This window comes from Ursus arctos, unplaced genomic scaffold (assembly GCF_023065955.2).
Source record: "Ursus arctos isolate Adak ecotype North America unplaced genomic scaffold, UrsArc2.0 scaffold_5, whole genome shotgun sequence".
Taxonomy (NCBI): Eukaryota; Metazoa; Chordata; class Mammalia; order Carnivora; family Ursidae; genus Ursus; species Ursus arctos.
In genome coordinates, this window is record NW_026623067.1 from 87,707,474 (window position 1) to 87,728,447 (window position 20,974).

Here is a 20,974-nt window from a genome sequence, read left to right on the forward strand (position 1 = left end):
GCCCATTTTAACAAACCTCAGCTACAAAAATATATTTATATAGGCAGGGAAAATAGTATATGTTCCTACCCCGAGCACACCTCACATGGCTATTGCTCTTGAATCCTGATACAAAGGGCTCTTGCTGGATCATCCTCACAGTCAACTTTCCTTGGGTTCTGAAGCTATGGAGCAATACCAGGGAGAGAAAATCGTAGACTTGCTCCATGACATATCAGTGTTGTCCAAATTACCTATGTGGACTCCATTATCCACTTCCTGTAATGGTTATTTCAAATGTTCTCTACCCTACTCACTTTTTCATGGGACTATTCTTCCCCTCTTGCAGAGAAAATGGAAGGTATCTGGGGAATGATCTCCTAACATATTGTTTGTTACCTCTTGTAATCCTACAGCAAATGCTGAAAAATGGCTATTAAGTATCCCGATGTAGCATGTTGGAAAATTGAGCTTTGGAGATATCATATAACTTTCCCAAAGTCACAAAAGTTATGTGTCCTGGAGAAGGAACAAGATTGAATCGTTATGATATGGGCCCTGCCCTCATGCAGCTTCCAGATAGGGTAAAATAAAAATTCTCTGTTTTTTTAAGTGTTCACGTAAAAAGCTCTAGCCTCCTAAGCCACAGAAACATGTGCACTATAGAGAATGCTTGCTTTTACTTTTCCTAGATACATTTTCTCATATCATAAGGATTCGATCTGTAGCTGTTTGTTTCCCTAATGGCAGAACTAATTGCCCTGATCCAAAGGGCGAATAAAACTCTTATCTTCCCCAAAGCAAAATATTATATCATGGGATAGGCACCTAGGTTAGCTCTGAAGGTGCTGGGGAGACTGGAGTGTTATCTTTATAGTTATTTAAAGTCCAACTAGGAACAAGGCCCTAGAGCTTAGAAACATCTGGAGAAAGGAGACCCTTTCAACAGATGAGGAGGAACGGTTGCATCCTTTATCTTCATAAACACAGAAAAATCACTTCTTCTTGTCCCTTGTCTATAGAGTATCTGGCCACTCATGTAGAAAAATTTTCATTGGCTTTCATAATACCGCCCCAGGCGTAAGACCTGAAGCAAGCTGGGAGAGTGGAGCATGCAGTTCTTATTTACTCTGGGGTAGCAAGAAATCTGCCTCTGATCCAGAACACCTCATGTGCTCATTCAAGATAAAATGAATAAAGATAAATATTAAAAACACAACACTAGGGGCGCCTGGGTGGCTCAGTCAATTGAGCATCTGACTCTTGATTTCCACTCAGGTCATGGTCTCAGGGTTGTGAGACAGAGTCCTGTGTTGGGCTCTGTGCTTAGGATTCTCTCTCCCCCTCTCCCTCCGCCGCTCCCCCTGATTGCGTGTGTGCTCTCCCGCCCCCTCTCTGAAATAAATAAATAAACTACACTAGACATTTCAGAGAAGGGATAAGAACACAAATATTTCCAGACCATGAAATAGTTATAACAAATACCTGGTAATATTTGAAGAGATAGAGATAGTGTTTGAGCTCCTTTGTGTAGAACGAGTAGAAGTGTGCTGATGGACAAGGCTGTTGAAAAGCATTCTAAACATAAGGAATTATACCAAGGATTTCAGGTGCACCTTTGTTCAAGTTGTTATAAAATTGGGCCTTTCTTCAACATACTTTATTTCCATATATCACAATACTGTCATATTAATTTCATTAGAAGAAGATAGTCTACTGCCATCTTCCAGAAGATAGTTCGAATAACTACACAATTGACAATATCAGCAATACATACAGCACCTCTTAGAGATGTTCTATGTATGGTCTGTACAACCATACCCAGTGGCCCTGTCTGCTTGACTCAACAGGGAGAAAGCAAGTTGTTCAGCACGACCAGTGTGAGGACTATGTGTGAAAGACTGGGGGTAGGGGGATAGGCTGGATAGAAAGGCAAGAGTCAGAACTTGAAGGAACTTAGGGTTCATACTAATGTGATTAGAATTGGATCTGAAAGCTCTGGGAAACTACTGATGGATTTTAGGCAAGAATGTCTGACTGGCATTTTCACAAACATGGATCATTGGAAAAGTGGTGACAGTAGGATAAGATAAGTCAGGAGTCCTGGTAAGAGGCCAGAAGACCACAGGAGCTCTATGATAGGAAGGGATAGGGAGGAGGCTGACTTCTTTGGCCTCAGAGGGAGGGGTGGGGTCTTCTTCCTGTCCAGAGTGATTCTCTCCTCCAGGGCTATTGGTCCCCATCACTGTCCACCTTGATCTTTCACTTAACTCTTCTTTTTCCTGTGTCTTCAATCTCTTTCTCCACTCGTTCCAACCCTGTAGGTTTTGGTTGCCCCAGTACGTCAAAGTCTTGGTTCTGCTCACCCTGTTTTTCTGCATGAATATTTTCTCCTGTATTAGAATGCCTTTACTCACTCTTCAGATTAGGAAAAAACTACCCTTCTAACAAGAGGTTGAATAGTCCCTAAGCAACAGTGTGGTAGCTAACAGACCCACAAGGATTCCTACTGAAGCTACTAGGTTGGCTTGCCACACTTCCAGAGATTCAGCCAGTAAAATGACAATAGGCTCAACTGGATTAAGGTAATTTATTACTTACACAGCAAAAACAATATCAGCATGGTGTCACCTCCCCACATCTCTATCTCCACAGGACGATACTGAACTGCAAGGACCTAATGAGAGAGACAGAGGTGATGGGTTGATCTGTTCCTGAGAAGCCATCTAACCTATAGCCTGACAGTTTCTGGATTAACACAGAAGCTTAAAGCTAGAATTGAAGTGGGGTGGAGTAAGATGGAAAGTCCTATGCTCTACTGAAACTAGGGAGCTTGATAAGAAATGGTTTGATAGAAGTCTGCTGCTCACAAGAAGCTTATCTCCCCTTGGTCATAGAGGAATTGCAGGGCATTCCACCAAGACTGATCAGACATGCCTGTCTGGATTATGTGAAGACATGGAAGGTCATGTGGTGGCTGGACTGTACCCCAATAACTCCACCTCTGACCTTTCCATGTATCGAATTAAGAATTATTTTCAGGAGTTTAGGCCACCCATGAGATTACCTAATTAACTGTACTGATTGATGGCAGGGGCTTGAACCAAATATTTTCCATTCATCTTAGGCCACAGCAGATGAAAGTGACCATGACTATGACTCCTAACAAGATGGTCAGGCTAACTTGAAGGATAAATTGTAAATAGGCTCCCCATCCAGAGCCAAGACAGTTAAGTATGTCTCAGGTGTTGTTGAGATTGACCTGAGAAAGCCACACTGCTTTCTCTCTAAGGTAGAAGATAATTGTTCCACCTTTCCTGATTCATTAATCTAAGTGCAGTACTAGGTGTTGTCATTTGAATATATTCTCCCTTAACTGGCCATCAGGAGGTCTAGGGCAACATGATTGTCTATAATCACTTGTATTAGAGATTTTACACTGGCTTATGTTTGTCAGGCAAGTATAGGTCTGATGTCCACATAAGTATAAGTACCCTATTGGGGGCATAAACAGTATTAGGAGTATAAGTGTCATTTATGACAACAAGGGTAGGTCAATTTTGTGTCCCTTATGGTGGACAAACTCCTTGATTAGAGCTAAATAATTTCCTGCAAAGCAGGCTGCAGTGCTGCTTCTGAAGAGGACAATCTATCTATGAGAGCCAACCAGTCTAGCCCTTATGGTATAGACTGTTCCAGGTGAACTAGATTCTGTTAATACCGAAGTTGGTAGTGACTTCGGCAGTGGCATTTTGCTGACATTGGGGTCAAGGTTTAATTCTTCAGTGTCTGAAGGAAAAGCTGTTAAGTTTTTGTCAGTAGGGTCAGGAGGGAATGATAGATACAGCAATGAGTTAAATTCAGCAGTGGCTCTGGTCTGGAAAAAACGTACAAGATCTTAGATGATAGAGAGACCACAAGGGACTGACAGTAATATCAAGCTAGGGGGAACCATATTAATGTCCAGAAAATTAATCTTGTTCTGTCAATCTCAGGTGGAGGTCATCTACCTGAAAGGGCAACAGTCCTTAGTTAAGGTCTAAAAACTAAGGATCTAAGTCCTAACATCTAAGAGTGTAGGATTTAAGTTAAGAATGTGTATTCAAGGTTACAAAGGCATTCTGAGATAATAGTCCAGGCCAGGTGTCCTATAAGTGAGAGCCAAGAGAGGCTTAATGATTCTTTCCCCAACCCCTGACTTCCCAGGATTTAGGGTATTCCTCTCCTACCAGCTGGGCTGTTCATTTCCTTCCATAGCCACATGATTGGTATGACAAATCTCTGCAGAAATCACTTTCTTTTTTCCAATCCTCATCATTTCTAGCCCACACCATTTACTTGGATTCATCTCACAGTGGCTTTTTGTTTGTTTTTTGTTTTGTTTTGTATAGCTTGTACCATCCTAGAACTTGTCCCACCCTAAAGGTGGGGACATGCCAGGACCACTTTAAGAGTTATCATCTCATACTCATGATTTTCTTCTGCACTCTAGTTCAAATATATCTTACCAAGGCATCTGAAATACCTGCTACTTCCAGTTCATCAGGTCCAATTAGCATAATGTTGTCATTATGAACAACCAAAATGAACCAGTGTGATGTTTTGTGGAATGTCAAGATGATCAATATTTCTGTAGACTGTATTAATAAGGAGAACTGATGTGCCCCTGAGGTAACAATGTGAAGGTATACCATTGGCTCTGTTAGGTAATAGCCAACTGCTTCTGCTGGTTTTTATAAATAAGTATAGAGAAGATGGCATTAGCTAAATCAGTAGCTGTATAACAAGTACCAGGTGCTGTACTGATTTGTTCCAGCAGAAATACCGCACCTGGAACAGCAGCCCCAATTGGAATTACCTCCTGGTTAAGTTTACAGTAATCCACATTTTTCAAGATCCATATGACTTTTGCAGTGGCCAAACTGGTGAGTTAAATGAGAATGTGATAGGTATCACTACCCCTGCTTCTTTCAAGTCCTTTCTAGTGGTACTGTTTCTGGTTTATGATCTTGGAAGACAGTGAAAGTTCCAGGAGCGTCCCACCTGGTTCTTCCTATTATAATGGCCCCCACCTCATGGGTTAAAAGCCAATGTCGGGGAGGGGCGCCTGGGTGGCTCAGCCGTTAGGCGTCTGCCTTCGGCTGAGGTGTGATCTCGGGGTCCTGGGATCGAGCCCCACATCAGGCTCCCTGCTCCACTGGGAGCCTGCTTCTTCCTCTCCCACTCCCCCTGCTTGTGTTCCCTCTCTTGAAGGGCTGTCTCTCTCTCTGTCAAATAAATAAATAAAATCTTAAAAAAAAAAGAAAGCCAATGTGGGGATACTGACAGTCTTAGAACTGAGAACATAACTACAAAGTTCATGTGTGGATCAAATGAACTAACAGAACCAACATGAGCTAAACCTTCATCTAACTACTGACCAAGATAAAAATCCAAATTTGGTTGGAGCATAAAAGTGGTGTTTTATGTTCTTAGGGATTAGCATCAGTTCAGATCCAGTGTCTAGTAAACCTCAAGAGATCTGCATATTTCCTTTTCTCCAGGGTACTGTCATTCTAGTAGATGGCTACACAGCTCTTTGGGGAAGGCTTGGGAGAACACTTAAAATGTGTCCTGTAGCAATGGTGCAAGATCCTTCCTTTTTTTTTTTTTTTTTTTTAAGAATTGGTAAAATTATATATTTTATATAATGTATTTAATCTAACCCATTATATCAAAAATATCATTTCCAAATATAAGCAATGTGAAACACTGAGATATTTTACATTTTTTTAAAGATTAAAAAAATAGATGTTTATTATGGCATTGTCCATAGTGGCAGAAATCTGACCATGGTCTGAGGGGTCCATCAATGGTACTACTGCTGTGACCTGTGCAAGGTCCTTCCTGAAGGAGACTCTCCTTCATTCGAGGGGTTCTGGGTCTGTGAACTGGTTTAGGTCTGAATACTGAGTGAGAGGCTGTGATTGTCCACTCTACTGACTCAAGTTAGATTTTACCTACCTAACTTAGAGCTTTTGCTATTATAAATATCAAGCAGTACTCTATTAGGTTGGCTATCTACTTTGTTCCTAGGGCATCTCTGTCGGCTAAGGCATCTGATTGCTTGTACACACCTGCTACCCTTTAAGGCAAATATACCCACATCATATTTGGTGCCTAAATGCTGCTTGTCCTCTGCTATTCTCAGGTCCTCTCATCTCCAGTGAAATCCAGAAGCCCATCTCAGTGGTTGCCTCCTCTGTAGTCATACATGGCCTACAGAGGGAAACATCCACAGAGATTTTCGAAGATGCATGTCTTCCTCTCACCAATTTATTTCTCATTTTTTCAGTGAAGGGAGTGTCTCTGGGCCTTTGATGGAATGCATTTGAGAATGGGTATGCAGGTCGTGTAGGGTAAATCCAGTATAACATTTCCCTAAATCTTGGGATTCCCTCTTCCACATGTCTGAGAACTAGGGCACCTTAACCTCACAAATTGGGTCCAAGTTTTCATCAATCAACCAAGTAAGCTGTTAGAACCACCTCTAGCTGCATAAGCTGAAACATATAATTAACACCATAAAATAAATTTGGCTCAATACAGTGTTCTCCTCCATCCTCCATGGTCTAACACCCTTAGAAGCCACTCCCATCATGTTCTCCAGGTTTCTGCGTATGTATCAACAAGGTATTTCTTTGCCTATGTATCAATTTCGGTGTTTAAGTTATTTCTTCCTTCACCAGTGGCACCTATCCCCCAGAAGCATGCTGGGATTCGACCCTAGTTAAGAGTATAGTGGCAATAGAGGGTGGCTGTGGTGGGTTGTATGGAGAATGTGAATTTCCTCTCAAGGTATCGTCCCCAGTTGAGGCTGTCACAAAGTTTTCAAGCAGAGGAAGCCCACCTCCTCAGACACTGGAGGGCAACCTACTTCCACTGGTAAGAGAGGCCCAGAGTGACTTAATGGTTCAAGATTGCCAGTTTTATCTGGGTCCAACCCATTCTGAGCTTTGAAGTCCTATTATTTAATCATCAATACCCTAACTTTTATGTGAGAAACTTGGCACATCTGTGACTTCAACACAAGTTGTAATTCAGTAACCCGAAAATTAAAATTTTGTGTTCGGTTTTTAGAAATACCATTTTTGTTGTCCCAGTAAGAGCCTCTTTTAGAATTGTTACAGATGCTCTCTCGTTCTTGAGCCATAACTTCGATCTGTGCTTGTCATTTCTCTTTGTAAGTATTCAAAGGAACTCAAAAGAATCCATCTCACACCACAGTCCTTACAGTTACCTTACAGCCATAACTGTCAAGTGTCACTGCCACTTGCCCCCCCCCCAAGACACATGCTTCTGTTGGTACTTCATCACAATCAGCCACAGGCAATTAATTAATTGGAATGCCCTGTGTGCCATGAGTCACTCACATCTTATTTCCCTTTGGCAAGGAGCTCAGCACTGAGCTCAAGCCAAAGGCCCAATCAAACCAAATTCCTAACCCCATCTTTCCAAGGCTATCTCTTGGGGTTACAGGTAAAGCTTAATAAAAATAAGGCTTAAGCAAAATGATTATAAACTATAATAGAGAATTAATGAGAGATGGACTAGTGGGAAGACAACCCAAGAGAATATACAAATAGCAGTTGTAAGGAGCTAACCTTATAATTAACCCCTGGGTGGGAGCTAAAGTTCCCCAAGAAGAGCTCCCCAACCTGTCCAGACTTTATTGGAGAGGGAAGAGTCCCCTCACTCTGGCTCACCGAATGGCAAAGAAGTAACACCTGCAGAAATATGCCCTGTGGAACTTACTACAAATCTTGTCTCTAGAGAGCCTGGAGAGCTATTCATGGGGTAGTGGCTCACCTTAGCGCCTTCACTACAGAACCACTAGAATTAAGGATGAGTGGGTAAACGTCCCCCCACCCCACCCCCCAGCATTATTGGAATTGGCACTGGAGAAAGCCAGGTATGCTGCAAGTGCCCGCCTACACATACACCAAAACCAGCAAGAAAAACCCTTTTCTGGGGCGCCTGGGTGGCGCAGTTGTTAAGTGTCTGCGTTCTGCTCAGGGTGTGATCCCAGCATTCTGGGATCGAGCCCCACATCAGGCTTCTCCGCTAGGAGGCCTGCTTCTTCCTCTCCCACTCCCCCTGCTTGTGTTCCCTCTCTTGAAGGGCTGTCTCTCTCTCTCTCTCTGTCAAATAAATAAATAAAATCTTAAAAAAAAAAAAGAAAAACCCTTTTCTTCCTGTAATGTCTCTTCAGCGCCCTCTACTGACAAAGCCTCAGTGGCTGCTAGCAAAGGAAAACTTACTTAAAAGGGCCCAGATCCATTTTCACCGTGCAGTCAAAAAGGGCGGATTTGGAACAGCGTGGCAATAGAGCAATAACCCACATAAGCATCACTTCTTAGACTCCACTCAGAAACTCTGTAGCCAGCTGTCGTTCGGCAGTCTCCTTTTCCTCAGGTTTCACCAAGAAGTCACCAAAAGCAACAGAGGAAAAGATGAGTCTGAAGAGAACGCAAAGCCCCTTTCTCCCTCTATTTCTACAGCTCCTCACCGAGTTGCCGTCCCAGGCACGCCAGGCCCGGGTTCTCAAGGACAGGAAACCTGGGCAGCAAAAAGGAAGTGGGGAGAAAGCTCAGCCCCTGTGGAGCTGGGGTTGCTGGCGCCTGAAGGCCTCTGAGGGCCTCACCTCCACTCAGGCTGCCTGCCAGCTCACAAAAGCCGTCTGAGGTCTTCTCTCCGCCTGGGCGCAGGGAGGCGGGCGCTGGGCGGGTCCGATGGGCGGCGCACTGTGATTGGGCGCCGGAGGCCCCGCCCCTATTCCGGCGCGTCGAGAGGGGGCGGGGCCAGCCGCCTGTTCGGCTCGGGGGCTGCGGGCGCCTATTGACCCAGCAGCCGCTTCGCAGCGGCTGTTTCCTCCTGCTCGTGGTGGGCGGTGTAGGATCGCCGAGTGGCGCTGGAGAACCGGCGCTTCCTTTAGCAGCTGCCGCCGCCATCTCCGCATTTACGGGGCGGGAAGGAGGGAGGGGACTCGCGGCTGCAGCTGGAGCGGGCTTCTCTCCGGGGACGCTCCTCTCCTTGCGCTCCTTTTCCTCCTCCGCGCGCCGCCGCCGCCGCCCGCCCCCTGCGCCCTCCTCGCGCAGCCCGGGTCTGGGAGGGGAGAGGAAGGGGCGCCGGGGGGCGGGAGAGGCCGGCGGGCGGGCGCGCGCTCGGAGGAAACTCCTGCCGGATCCGTTCGTCCCCGCGCCCAGGGTGCACCCCGGCCCAGCCTCGGCGGCGGCGGTGGCGGCAGCGGCAGCAGCAGCAGGAAGGCGCTCTGGCGGGGGCGGCGCCGCGGGGGCGGTCCTGGCCGTCCCGGCGTTAAGTTGTGGGGCTCGGCTCCTCCCGACCCTGTTCCTTTCCCCTGGGCTGTTCGGACCCATCTCGGTGCTGTCGACCCCAAAGCCGCTGATCCCGAATCTCCTGGGTGAGGGGGACACGCCTGCCCTCGTCGAGAAAACTTTTCTTGCTGACTCGGTCGGGGCGGCGGTGGCAGGAAGTCCGGACAGCGACCTCTTCTCCGCCTGCCCTGCGCGCCCTGCCGGGTGCGGGCGCTGAGATCTAGATCAAGTTTGCGGGGGCCCCTTCCGGGCTGCAGGCGGGTCCCGCCTTAGGAGGGACGCCCAACCCCAGGGAGGGCGGTGGGCCCGGGCGAAGGCCGAGGGCGTGTGGTGGCGCCGGAGACAGGGTGCGGAGCGCGGTCGGGATCCGCACCCGCAGCCAAAAGCGCAGAGAGCAGGAGCCCGGGAGCAGGGAGCCTACGGCGGCCGCTTGCAGGAGTCCACAGCCCGCCTTCTTCTTCGGTGAGGACAGTGTCCTGGCCCCGAGTCTATCGAGGAAAAATGAAGTTAAGCCGCCAGTTCACCGTGTTCGGCAGCGCGATCTTCTGTGTGGTGATCTTCTCGCTCTACCTGATGCTGGACCGGGGTCACTTAGATTACCCGAAGAGCCCGCGCCGCGAGGGCTCCTTTCCCCAGGTAAGCACCGGCGTCGGGCTCCACGAAGGTAGGCGTGGGGGCCCGTAGTTCCCCGCTGCTTCGCGACCTCTCCCTCCTGCCGAGCGTCTGCGCTGGGGCAGGGTGAGGCCGAACCGGAGGAGGATCCGATCCTCCTCCAGCCCGGGCTCTGCAGCTTGCGGACGGCGGTGACCGCGACCCGGGAGCCTCCTCCTCCCAGGCGCGCCCGAGTTAACAAAGTGCCGGGCGGCATGCGGTGGCGGGATCGAGCTCAGGGGTAGTGGCCATGTTCCCTCACTCCCAATCGGGCCTGTTGGGGTGGCCTCGGGCACCTGCCGGCTGGAGAACCGGCGCAGCGCCCGATTACCGCTGTTGGGCAGCCCCTCGGCCCACACAGGGTTAAGCTGCACAGACCTCCCCCCCGCCGCCTCTGAGCGCCCCCAGTCACGGAAATTGATCAAACAGACCCCGTCTGGTCTGTTTTTTCACCCCACTGTCTCTGGAGAAATAAGCAAAAGTTTATTACGTGTTGCAAACCTGTTAGATGTGAATCTGTAGGTTCGATTTTAGTGGCGTCATTCTTCAGCTATTACATAGGGTTTGTTTGGAGCAGACGTGGGAGCCCAGTAGGGAAGCGCGTGTTATACTCCAGCCGGAAGCTGTGGGGCGCTCAGTCCTGCGCCCAGTGGTCAAATTCTCCATCGAGTTGGGAAACCACCCGTCTTAAGTCTTTTATGTAAAGTTACTAAAAATAAGCAGACAGTCGGCTCTGTTTGGAAAGATGCCGTGCCGCCTGTGAGATGTTTGAAGTTCTTTGCCCGTGACCTGTACTCTTCAGAAATTTTAGTGAAAACTGGGTGTTATGTAGTATCCTCTAATAAATGAGCCTGCAGAACTCGAAACTGTGACAAGCTGATATAACAACTGCTTGACTCGGAGATACTGAACAAGTTGACGGGGGTTTTTCTTTCTTTTGTGACAACATAAGTGACCAGAGAGTATGCTTGCCATTTGTTCTTGTGATGTGCTGAGGCAAAAGGCTTGAATTTAATTGAAATTAAACTACTAACTTTACCAGAATTCTCAAAGTGCAAAAAAGACCTCTTTGTGGATACAGAGCCCTCAAAATATGTTGCAGGTGAAAGGTGTTAAAAATATTGCTGTAAACGTGTGTCAAAAAATTTTAAAAGCTTTTTCTCTTAGTATGATGGAGAAAATACAGTGACATAAGCACTATGGAATGTCTTTAAATCTTGACTTTAAAGTTTGTCCAGTGCTTGTTGATGAGACTGAAAAAGAGTTTAAAATGGGGTGAACCCTCTGAAGCCATAGCAAAAGGAGTTCTAAGCCTTGCTTAATATGTTGTATAATTTGGCAGCTAAACTTGCTGTGATTCGCCCCCCATATCACACTTTCAGAATTTTTTTCATTACAGGAAAAATCATAAAAGCTAATATATTTTATTTAAGCTGTTACCTTGAATAATGTCCTTTGGCTTTGGCTTGATGATCACTTGGAAATGATTTATGCAAACATCTGGGGCTGGGGTTCTCTGGCAACCTTGACATTTTACTGTTTCTAAAGAAGTGAGTCACTCATTCGGTTACTGGGAAATCTTAGGCAAAGTTAATTCCAATATTTTAATATCCAGCCTTAGTCCTCCTCAGGGGGCTTAAGTTCTGCATAGAGCAGAATGCATTTGATGGAAAGTGACAGTGGCTGCTGGAAGAGAAGGCTCTTGTCTGTATTGTTTTGTGTGCAAGGGGAGAGGATTTGGAAGGTGGAGCTTTTTGTGCTTAAGGTTGACATTCGCAGATTTTCAGGACTGGGTTTTCGGTTCAGGAAGAAAGCACTTTTTTGCTGATTTAGTTTTGGAGAGCCACTGAATCCCCAAACAGGTGGACAGAATAAGCACTCTGTAAACCTAACTGTTATATGCCTGACATCAACCTATGTGTCTTACAGGACAAACTCCATCCCCACCATCCAGTAGGTAAAAAAACTGAGGCACAGAGAGATTAACTTGCCCAAAGTCACACAGCTAAAAGCTGAGATTTGAACAGGAGGCCTTTGGAGTCTAGGCTTTCAGCCACTATACTATACTCTTAGTAATTCTTTGCCTACCTTTTAGGTCCCAGTCTGCCTGCAGAAAAGATCTGATGTGGAAGATAGAGTTATTTCCATGTTACGCTGTGGTTCCTTAGCTTATGACCTTTTTTTTTTTTTTAAAGGAACTTTCATTATGAAGCTCTAACGAATGTGCTCCTTTTTCTGAAACGTTTAACATTTGAGATTTATACCTCTCCCAGAATGTCTTGTCGCTCACTTTAGAGCTAAACATTGTAATGAATACCATTACGCAGCACAGCATCCAGCCTTTTGAGTTGTTTTTATTTTTTTCATTACTTCTAAATCCCATGTAAACCTTAATTTGATGAGAACACCACACATAACAAAACTAGCTTGCAATAGATAACACTTTTTCGGTGAATTTGAAGCAAGCTAGTCCATCACTATATATCATTTTTGGTGTCTAGGAGAATGATTTATCTAGAAAGGGATTGATTTCTGTTGAATTTTAGTTTAGGATTAAGGATTTTAGTTTCTTTAAGTCAATGTGGAAACTTCAGTAATATGTGTGTGTGTGTGTGTGTGTGTGTATAGTCAAACCATCCTAGATGGAAAGCAATCTATGTGCTATTATTCTGGCTTTCATTCTTTTCCCTTCCTCCTACAACTCTGTGTTTTTCACCAGTTGGCTGGACTCTGGGGTGGCAGTAGGCCCAACTCTGGGTGCTCCCGTTTTTCCCACCCTGGAGGAACAGCCTACCTCTGATATAGTCTTTGGAAGGCTTTTCCCTTTGCTCCTAGGAGGAATTCCTTTGAGGCTTGGAAGCAACAGGCAGTCTTGTTTCTGTTAGCTTCTGTGTATATTTCACGGTTAATAAATCTCAGCTAGAAAAATTATTAAAAATTTACACTGCAGTTGAGAGGCTGACCAAGGCCTAATTCCCTGAAGATGCTTTGAGGTAATATAAGAATTTGAGTAGATGGAAAAGAGAGGCATTGTTAAGGTACTGAAATTCTTCATCATTTCTTATAAGCAGATTTCACAAGTTGCTTACTTTCTGCATTGTGTGTAATAGATCTCTTATTAATTAACAGATGATCAATTTTTAAATTACTAGTGTAGACTCTGACCATAAGGATTAATATTAACTCTTAGAAATGTCTTCAGAGATTGGAACTCTGATGGAAAATGTGAAAGTGAAGTTCAGACTTCATCTTTGCCCAGATAATTATTAAGCAAGAAAGTGAGAATGTCTTTAAGATATTTGATTAAAAGACTTTGGAATGTGGAGACTTTTATGCCTTTTGGAATTTTTTTTTTTTTAGAGGCAGGGTGGGGCAGAGGGAGGGAGAGAGAATCTTAAGAAGGCTCCATGCTTGATCTCACAACCCTGAGTTCATGACCTGAGCCAAAATCAAGAAACTGGATGCTTAATGGACTGTGCCACCCAGGCCTTTTGGATTTTAATTGTCATTGTGCATAAACACATACAAAAATATGCTTAAATGCTTTACATCTCTAGTACTTTTTAAAGAGCCCATAGTTGATGTGTAATAAAAGTTGACTTTAGTCTTCCAGTTGTTTTTTCTTTCAGAAATCTGAGAATCTTACGATGCATGGAAAAACATGATCATGCTTGCTTCTCTATACTCTAGTGCACTCCATAAGTATAGCACTTTTCGCTGGGGTTTGTGCAGGTGTGTGTAAGGGAGTTAGTTTCATTGTGGGGGGTATAATGTTTGAGATCTGTGACTTTGGCAAGTGGCGGAACTTTGAGAGTGGTGGCAAGCAGGCATTGAAGGAGGAATGCAAGAACATGGAAGCATCTGGAGAGGCTGGTTTCCACCATGCCCTTTGAGGTCAGCAATTCTGCAGGATCCCTGCCCAGCATATTTCACGAAGACCCAAGCTCACTTCCTATACACCAGCTGTGACAAGAGTGCATCTAGTCTGAAGGCTTAAGTTTATTATTATTTTTTTAATTGAATTGAATTTTGTTCCCAGGTCAGCCCTGCTCTCAGGGCCTAAACAAATACTTTTGTTTGGGAGATGTTGCAATCCTATTTATCTGAAGGGCATCATCTCTCTGACTCATTAATTAACATTAAGGGGTATCTGGGCTGTGGGCAAATTGACTAAAATTACCACTTTTTTTGTCGTTTTAACTTTGAGTCAGCTTTTGTATTTTGTGATAGCTGTTAAAACGGCCTTTTTTTGGCAGATTGGAGTAAGTGTTGAGATTTTTCCTAGTAGTAGTAGTTCAATAGCAGCTGCTCACCCTCTGCTTGAGTTTTCATGTTTTTGAGCCAGTGGTCTTAGTTTTACCTCTCTTCAGAGAGATCTTTAAGAGAATGTGAGGATATTCAGCAGCTTGGGATAGGATCTCTGGTTGCTGGGTTATACAGGCCTTACCTGTGCTTTTGGGCCCTTCTGTCTTGGTGGTCAAGTTCCTGGTAGCATCAGCTTTTACAGTACACATAGCACTGAAGAGAGGAGGAAGAACTCCCAAAGAATGAGTTTTGCTTCTTTTTATAGTTGTGATTACCAGGTTGATCAGGAGCACAGAGGCAGACCATTTTGACTAAAATTGGTTTCTGTTTCGGTTGTAAATTTCAAGCCAAGCTGCTAATTTTAAGGCTGAAACCATGTTGAGGTTCAAACAAATTTGAAGGCTGATTGAACTCAGTGGAGTTCAGACTTAGTGCTTGAGTATTGCCAGATTTGCCTTGTGATAGGCAATAAATCATTTGATTTGAATAAACTAAGTCTCTTGAGGTTGTAACATAACTCTGTTGTGAGGTAGTATATTTAATGTAATGTTATTTGTGCTTTTATGCAGAAAAGCTCATAGTTGGTATCTAGGAAATATGTTGAATTTGTAAATCTGACACAGCGTTTTCCAAATAAAAGACCAACTTTGAAGCACTTTAGCTTAAAACTTTCATACTCTACCTTTGACTGCCTCACAACCTCATAGCTATTGCTATTTGGGGCTGGATAATTCTTTGGTGTGGGGGCTGTGTACTGTAGAATGCTTAGCAGCGTCCCGGTTTCTACCCATATAAACCAGAAACACCTTCTTTCCTCTCTCAGTTGTAGCAACCAAAAATGTCTGCAGACATTGCTAAATCTCCTCTGGGGGAGAAAAAAATTAACCCTGTTGAAAATCATTGGCAGCAGTCTAACCAAAGGCCTATTCTTTATACCCCTGGCACTTTGTTAGCATTTTGCATTTTGGGAGGGAATGATCAGAAGGCTTAGTTCTAATACTCAAAAGGATAACTAGCATTGTTTGATGATTGAAATGTATCCTTTCTCCGGATGCCTAAAAATGCACTTACGTTTTTAGGATTCTAAATTGCAGTATATTACAGAAAATACAAGGGTAGATACTATGTTCATAGGCAAAACAAAGAAAAAGTAGAGGATTATTATAATGAAATTTCCTTTTTTAAAAATTGAATATATTATTCTGAGAAAAACTTTATGGCCAAGTGATAGTAAATAGATCTCTTACTTTTTGCCAGTTGAGTTAGAGGTTGAAAGTAGTCTGGGTCTATTCCCCTTATCTTTTAGCAGAGGAAGAAAAGATAATGCTGCTCAGTAATAAGGTAGTATAAAAGTCATACACAAACATAATTTGAGATGTCTGAAGTTTTCTTAAGTAAGCTTTATTTTTGTTAATTCTGATGGTTTGAGTTACTGCATTTTGTATTCCTTCTTGAGAAAAAGCAGGAACAGAAACTGGAAAATAAAGTGGATGATTTCCCTCTTGTCCAATTCATTTTGTTTTAAATACCCTTTTTTAAAGAAAGGACCACGGAAGTGGGGTAGGAAGAGAATGAAGTTCTTGGCAAATGTCCTTCCTTTCCTTTTGTCCCCAAAGTCTCTGGCCTTGAACTCTGCTTAAGTCAGCTAACTGTGGGCCTAATCTGGCCCACCACCTGTTTTTGTGGGACCACACGCTAAGAATGGTTCTTATGCTTTCAAATGGTTAAATATTTCATGACGTGGCCACACTCATTTCTCTACAAATTGTCTCTGGCTGCTTCATTGCCACACGCGTTGAGCAGAGCTGAGTATTTGCCACAGAAACTCTCTGGCCCACAGAGCCTAAAATATTTGCTGTCTGGCCCTTGACTGAAAAAGTTTGCCAGTCCCAGACTTAAACTGTATTTCTCTATTATTAACATTAGAGGCAAATAGTGTGGTTAGATCTGTTGAAGCAGAGGTGTGTATTGAAAACAAAATTCTTGTCACCTGGTTATTAGATAAGCATTAGTGAAACTTAGTTTGTATTTTAAGAGTGTGGTTTAAAACTGGTGTTATATACATGTTTCATAGATTTCCAAGGATCCTTGGGGGAACCTCGGTGCTGGAGCATGGACACGCTTGACATGTTTAGTTTGTTTCCCTTCTGTCCAGCCTGCAGGCTTCTCACTATAGGACTGCTCTGGGATGGGGGGTTCTGGGGCATGAACTGTGCAAAATTGATCCATAGTCTCAAGATCGAAAACCGTGACTTTATTGTATTTTGGATTGGCTGTAATTCACAGATGGGCTGAATTCTGGGCCTAATCAGACAGCTAGGGTTAGTTAGGATTGTGGAGGGAGAGCCTGGGTCTGTCAAGGATGGAAATTGGCAGTCCTCTCTGGGACCCTGAAGGCTACACAGCTTGGAGGTGGAGAACTATCAGGAGGTCTGCAGGGGCACTAGACTGTTACTCATCAAAGAGTAATTAATTCCTGCTAATTTTGAGCCTTCTTCATGCTTCTTGAAGATTACGTGCGGCTTTCTTCATTCCTTTTAGCACAGGCCCCCACCCCAGTTGTGTCCTCAGAGATTTTACTATCATTAAATTGCAGTACACTTAGTCCAAACAAAAATGAGTGTAATGAGTCTCATTGAGTGGTGTTGCAATTTTTAAGTATTTTTTTTCCATTTTTAAATGTATGCATTTCAGCATTTTTCACATTCATGTGGATTTCTCACTGGCTTCCTGTGCAGGTGGTCACCTTTGGGAGTCAAGAGAAATGAAATGCTTTTTCCAAAGGCAGAGCAGGCCCCAGATGTGACCTAGTCCCACCAGTGAACCTCATTGTCCTGAGTCAGGAGCCTTGAGAGCCAGGGAATTTGCCAGTGCTTTTTTTCTTTTAAACACATATTTTCTTCCAGGACTGATTGTGTTTTGTAATGCGAAGCTCTTCTTCCTTCAGGATGGGTCTGTACTTTGGGGCTGAAGATAGACTTTGCAGCAATTCACCCCTGTTCCTTCATACCACTAGTGTGGAAGAATGTGGGATATGTGGGTCCTGGCCTTTGTGGTAACATTTTTACCTGTGGAACATTAGAAGATGGAAGCCAGAGAATATGAATTATTCTCAGAATTACTTTCTCATAAAAATGTCCTGAATTTGGATTTTGAGAAGGAGGTAGTCATTCTCTTAATAGTCACCAGCACCCCTAGAAAAGTCATGATATGATAAAGTCAGATGTAGAATTTTAAAGTAGGGAGGGTCCTTCCAGATCAGATAATTTAGTCTTTGATTTTTTCAGATAAGGACACTGAGACACATAAACGGGCATCATCAATTTGCCCTGGGACCCATAACCTGTCATAGCATACCCAGGGTATGCATCCTGGCCTATAATTCATTGCTTTCTGTTGTACATTACTCGGCATATATTTGAGAATTACTTTGTGTTAGGTGCTGTGGAAATTTCGATAGATGTACTAGATAATGTTTCTTGCTTTGCAAGAGCATCTTAGTTATTTGAGGCGATGCAACTGTCATTTGTGAAACAATTAGAGACAGCTGAGTGTTATTTGATTACTCATTAAAAGAGTTAGTGTTAAAAAGCTAGAATAGTGCCTGGCACTTAGTATGTGTTCAGTAAATGCTAGTTATTGCCAATGAACAGAGATTTATGGAGTAGCCATAAACAGTGCCAGGCACTGTTGTTGTATGTTCTGGGGATATAAGAGCTAAGAATAAACAAACTGAGGGCCTCAGAGGGGAGGGGGGTGGGGGAATGGGATAGACCGGTGATGGGTAGTAAGGAGGGCACGTATTGCATGGTGCACTGGGTGTTATACACAACTAATGAATCATCGAGCCTTACATCGGAAACCGGGGATGTACTGTATGGTGACTAACATAATATAATAAAAAATCATTAAAAAAAAAAAAGCTAAGAATAAAATAAGAGTCCATGACCCTCATTCTTATTCTTGGCATAAGGGCAGAGGCCTTAAAGGAAATTCAGCACTAATTCCTGGTAATGGCCTGGCTCAAGTTGACCAAAGGACCTGGGACCAGAGCTCGGCTTTTCTAATTGGGTAGGACTTTGAGGGAGAAAGAACATTCGGAGTGTGGAGTATCGAGGTTAAGGCTTAGGTCATGAAGGAGCCTGGCACCATGAGAAGAGGTGAGGAGATTGGTTTGATTCGGAATCTCCAGTGCTTGTGAAGAGTAGTTGGGAAAACATGGTGGGTAGTTCGGGATCAGGTCGTGAATTGCCCTGGGAGCTGGTCGGAGAAGTTACATGAGTCAGATGGTAGTGAGCCATTCAAAGTTATTGAGTATGTTAGGAAGCTGCTTGAGAAGAGCCATGTTGGAGAATTAATTTCATAGAAAATTTTAGACCTGGAAGGGAGCTAAGAGTATTCAATCTAGATTATTCTGGTAGCAGTGTGTAGGAAGACTCAGAAGCAGGAAGGCAGCTGAGAATCTGTTTAAGGTAATACAGACATAAGGCACTAAATCCCTATACCAGTATCGAAATGGCTAGAATTAAGAGGAAGAGGAAAATATGCAGACATTTTGTAAAAAGAAGCATCAGGGCTTTCTAACATTTTTATAAAGGGTAATGATGGATGTGGCTTGAATGGAACAATTTTTCCCACCTTTTTCCTTTGGGGTATTTGGAGAATTAGCTGCTACCCTTTGCAGAAAGGGATAGTTTGGAAGATAACCTGGTTTGGGGCGCCAACCTCAGGTTCACATATGATGAGGTAGATGTTAGTAGGATAGCCAAGTGGGCTGCAGTGCCCGAGTGAGAGGTGAGGGACGGGAGATGCTGATCTGGTAGTCATCAGCATAGTCAGAGTGGATGAGCTCACTCGGGACTGTGCTTTGTGAGAAGAGAGCAGACAGCCAAGGAACATTTCTTATAGCCAAAAGCTACACTTCTCGTATTAAGATGATTGTGTAGCAGATGCTAATAAAATGAAGCAGCTTGTATTCAAATTGTCAGAAACCAGCTCATTGATCAGCATACCTAAGAAAAGATAAGACTATCATAAGGAAGGATTTCAAAGAAGCATTTCAGTAAGAAACTAAAAAAGACCCTTTTCATTTTTGGCCCAAATTATGGAGTGAAATGATTTTTTTTCTAGGTTATAAGAACAGAAAATAGATTACCGTGTGTGTGTGTGTGTGTGTGTGTGTGTGTGTGTGTGAGAGAGAGAGAGAGAGAGAGAGAGAGAGATAGAGGGAGAGAGTGAGGGGGAGGGAGGGAGAGATGAAAAGAGATGGATTTATTAAAGATCAAAAGGCAACACTTGAAATAGGGGCTTCATAGCTCAAGGTTGTTTTGAAGATCAGATTTCTGAGTACCCCGAAACTGCCTCTTGTTGATAGTGAAGAAGAGCCCTTTCTTTTTGATTAGTGGCTGACCATACCCTTCCTCCAAACTGAAGAGATAAGAATGGTCTATGGCCCAAGGCCAACTTTTTGAAAACTTACAGGACCCAATGACAACAACACTTGAAATGCAGTATATTTCTTACAACTTTTAGGGAAAAGATATAATCAATAATTGTTTAAAAGAAAGAAAAAAAGACTTAAGAAGAATCCAAGACATTTGTATCCTTAACTCATCTTTATAGCTGATTTTACGATACTTAGAAATTTGTTTTCATTATATTTTTACATATCCTATTGTGCCATACTCAGGTTTGTTGCTTCTGTGGTGTTTACCATGCCCCACCTTGCCCTTGTAGATTGAATGGTTCAGATGGACTTTTATAAAGTTTGTAGGAAAGGATTTGTAAAACTTTAGAATCTTTGCTGCTTGAAATGAAAAGTTAGGAAATTCAGAATTTATAATAATTCAGATGGAGCTTGCCTAGACACTTACCTTTCTCCTAAGGAATAGACAGGGCTTATTCAGGAAATGATTAGTATAAATAAGATTGGAAGCAGGCTGATTATCTTCTTAAAACAACACTGTCTTCAGAGGCCCCCAAAACTTTTCTGTATGAAAAACCATCTTAGACATGTCAGTTGCATTTATTTTAATAAGCTAACACTGTTTAGGTTGATCTGGTTTTTCCACTACCGACAATTGTTCTCTTTTTACATTAAAGTTGTGTTTCTGAAAATTACTTGGGTAAACTTATGTTGATGGAACTTTTATCATCAGATCCTAAAATACAATATATGCCATTCATCCATGCAGAATGGATTTAGGTGGTATAAATAGTACATAATAACAACCCTTGTGCATAAAGACAGGCATATCTCAAAAAATATAAGACAGATTAGCAGCATAGACCAGCAGTCATTGATCAGATGACATAAGACAGCATGACCCTGGCTCCCTGGGAATTGTTGCTGTCCGAAAGCATATCCTATGAACATTCATGCATGTTCTTAGGTGGGATACGCTGTTGACATTATCTCAGAGTGCTATGTAGAAGACTAGAAGTACATTAAAAATATGTCATAGAAGTAAAATTAATGTGGCTTTCAAAAAAAGAGTTTGCAAAAACAAAATACAAAGAAAGGAAATGTTCCACAGAACAGTTCGGGAAGTGCTGAATTAAAGAATTTTATTAGTCAACACCTTATTTGCTTAGCACCATTTAATTGCAGTTATTAAATGTATTTGAAAGTCATAAAACTGTGTTGTATGAAAATATTTGATAAT

At 43.3% G+C, this 20,974-nt stretch overlaps 2 protein-coding genes across 3 annotated transcripts in view; one reads left to right on the plus strand and one right to left on the minus strand.

Moving 5' to 3' along the window:
- LOC125282947 (translation initiation factor IF-2) overlaps positions 1-9,395 on the minus strand; it is a 175,089-nt gene extending 165,694 nt beyond the window's left edge. For both annotated transcript variants that reach the window (XR_008957662.1, XM_048220814.2), the window contains exon 1: positions 8,528-9,395. Coding sequence is in view for 1 of the 2 variants with exons in the window: in XM_048220814.2 (XP_048076771.1) it covers positions 8,528-9,395 (868 nt within the window). In the remaining variant the exon portion in view is untranslated. The remainder of the gene's footprint in view (positions 1-8,527) is intronic.
- Positions 9,396-9,688: 293 nt separating this feature from the next.
- MAN2A1 (mannosidase alpha class 2A member 1) overlaps positions 9,689-20,974 on the plus strand; it is a 170,584-nt gene continuing 159,298 nt past the window's right edge. Inside the window, exon 1 of the mRNA XM_026498478.4 lies at positions 9,689-9,989. Within this exon, the coding sequence (XP_026354263.1) occupies positions 9,855-9,989 (135 nt within the window). The 5' untranslated portion in view covers positions 9,689-9,854. The remainder of the gene's footprint in view (positions 9,990-20,974) is intronic.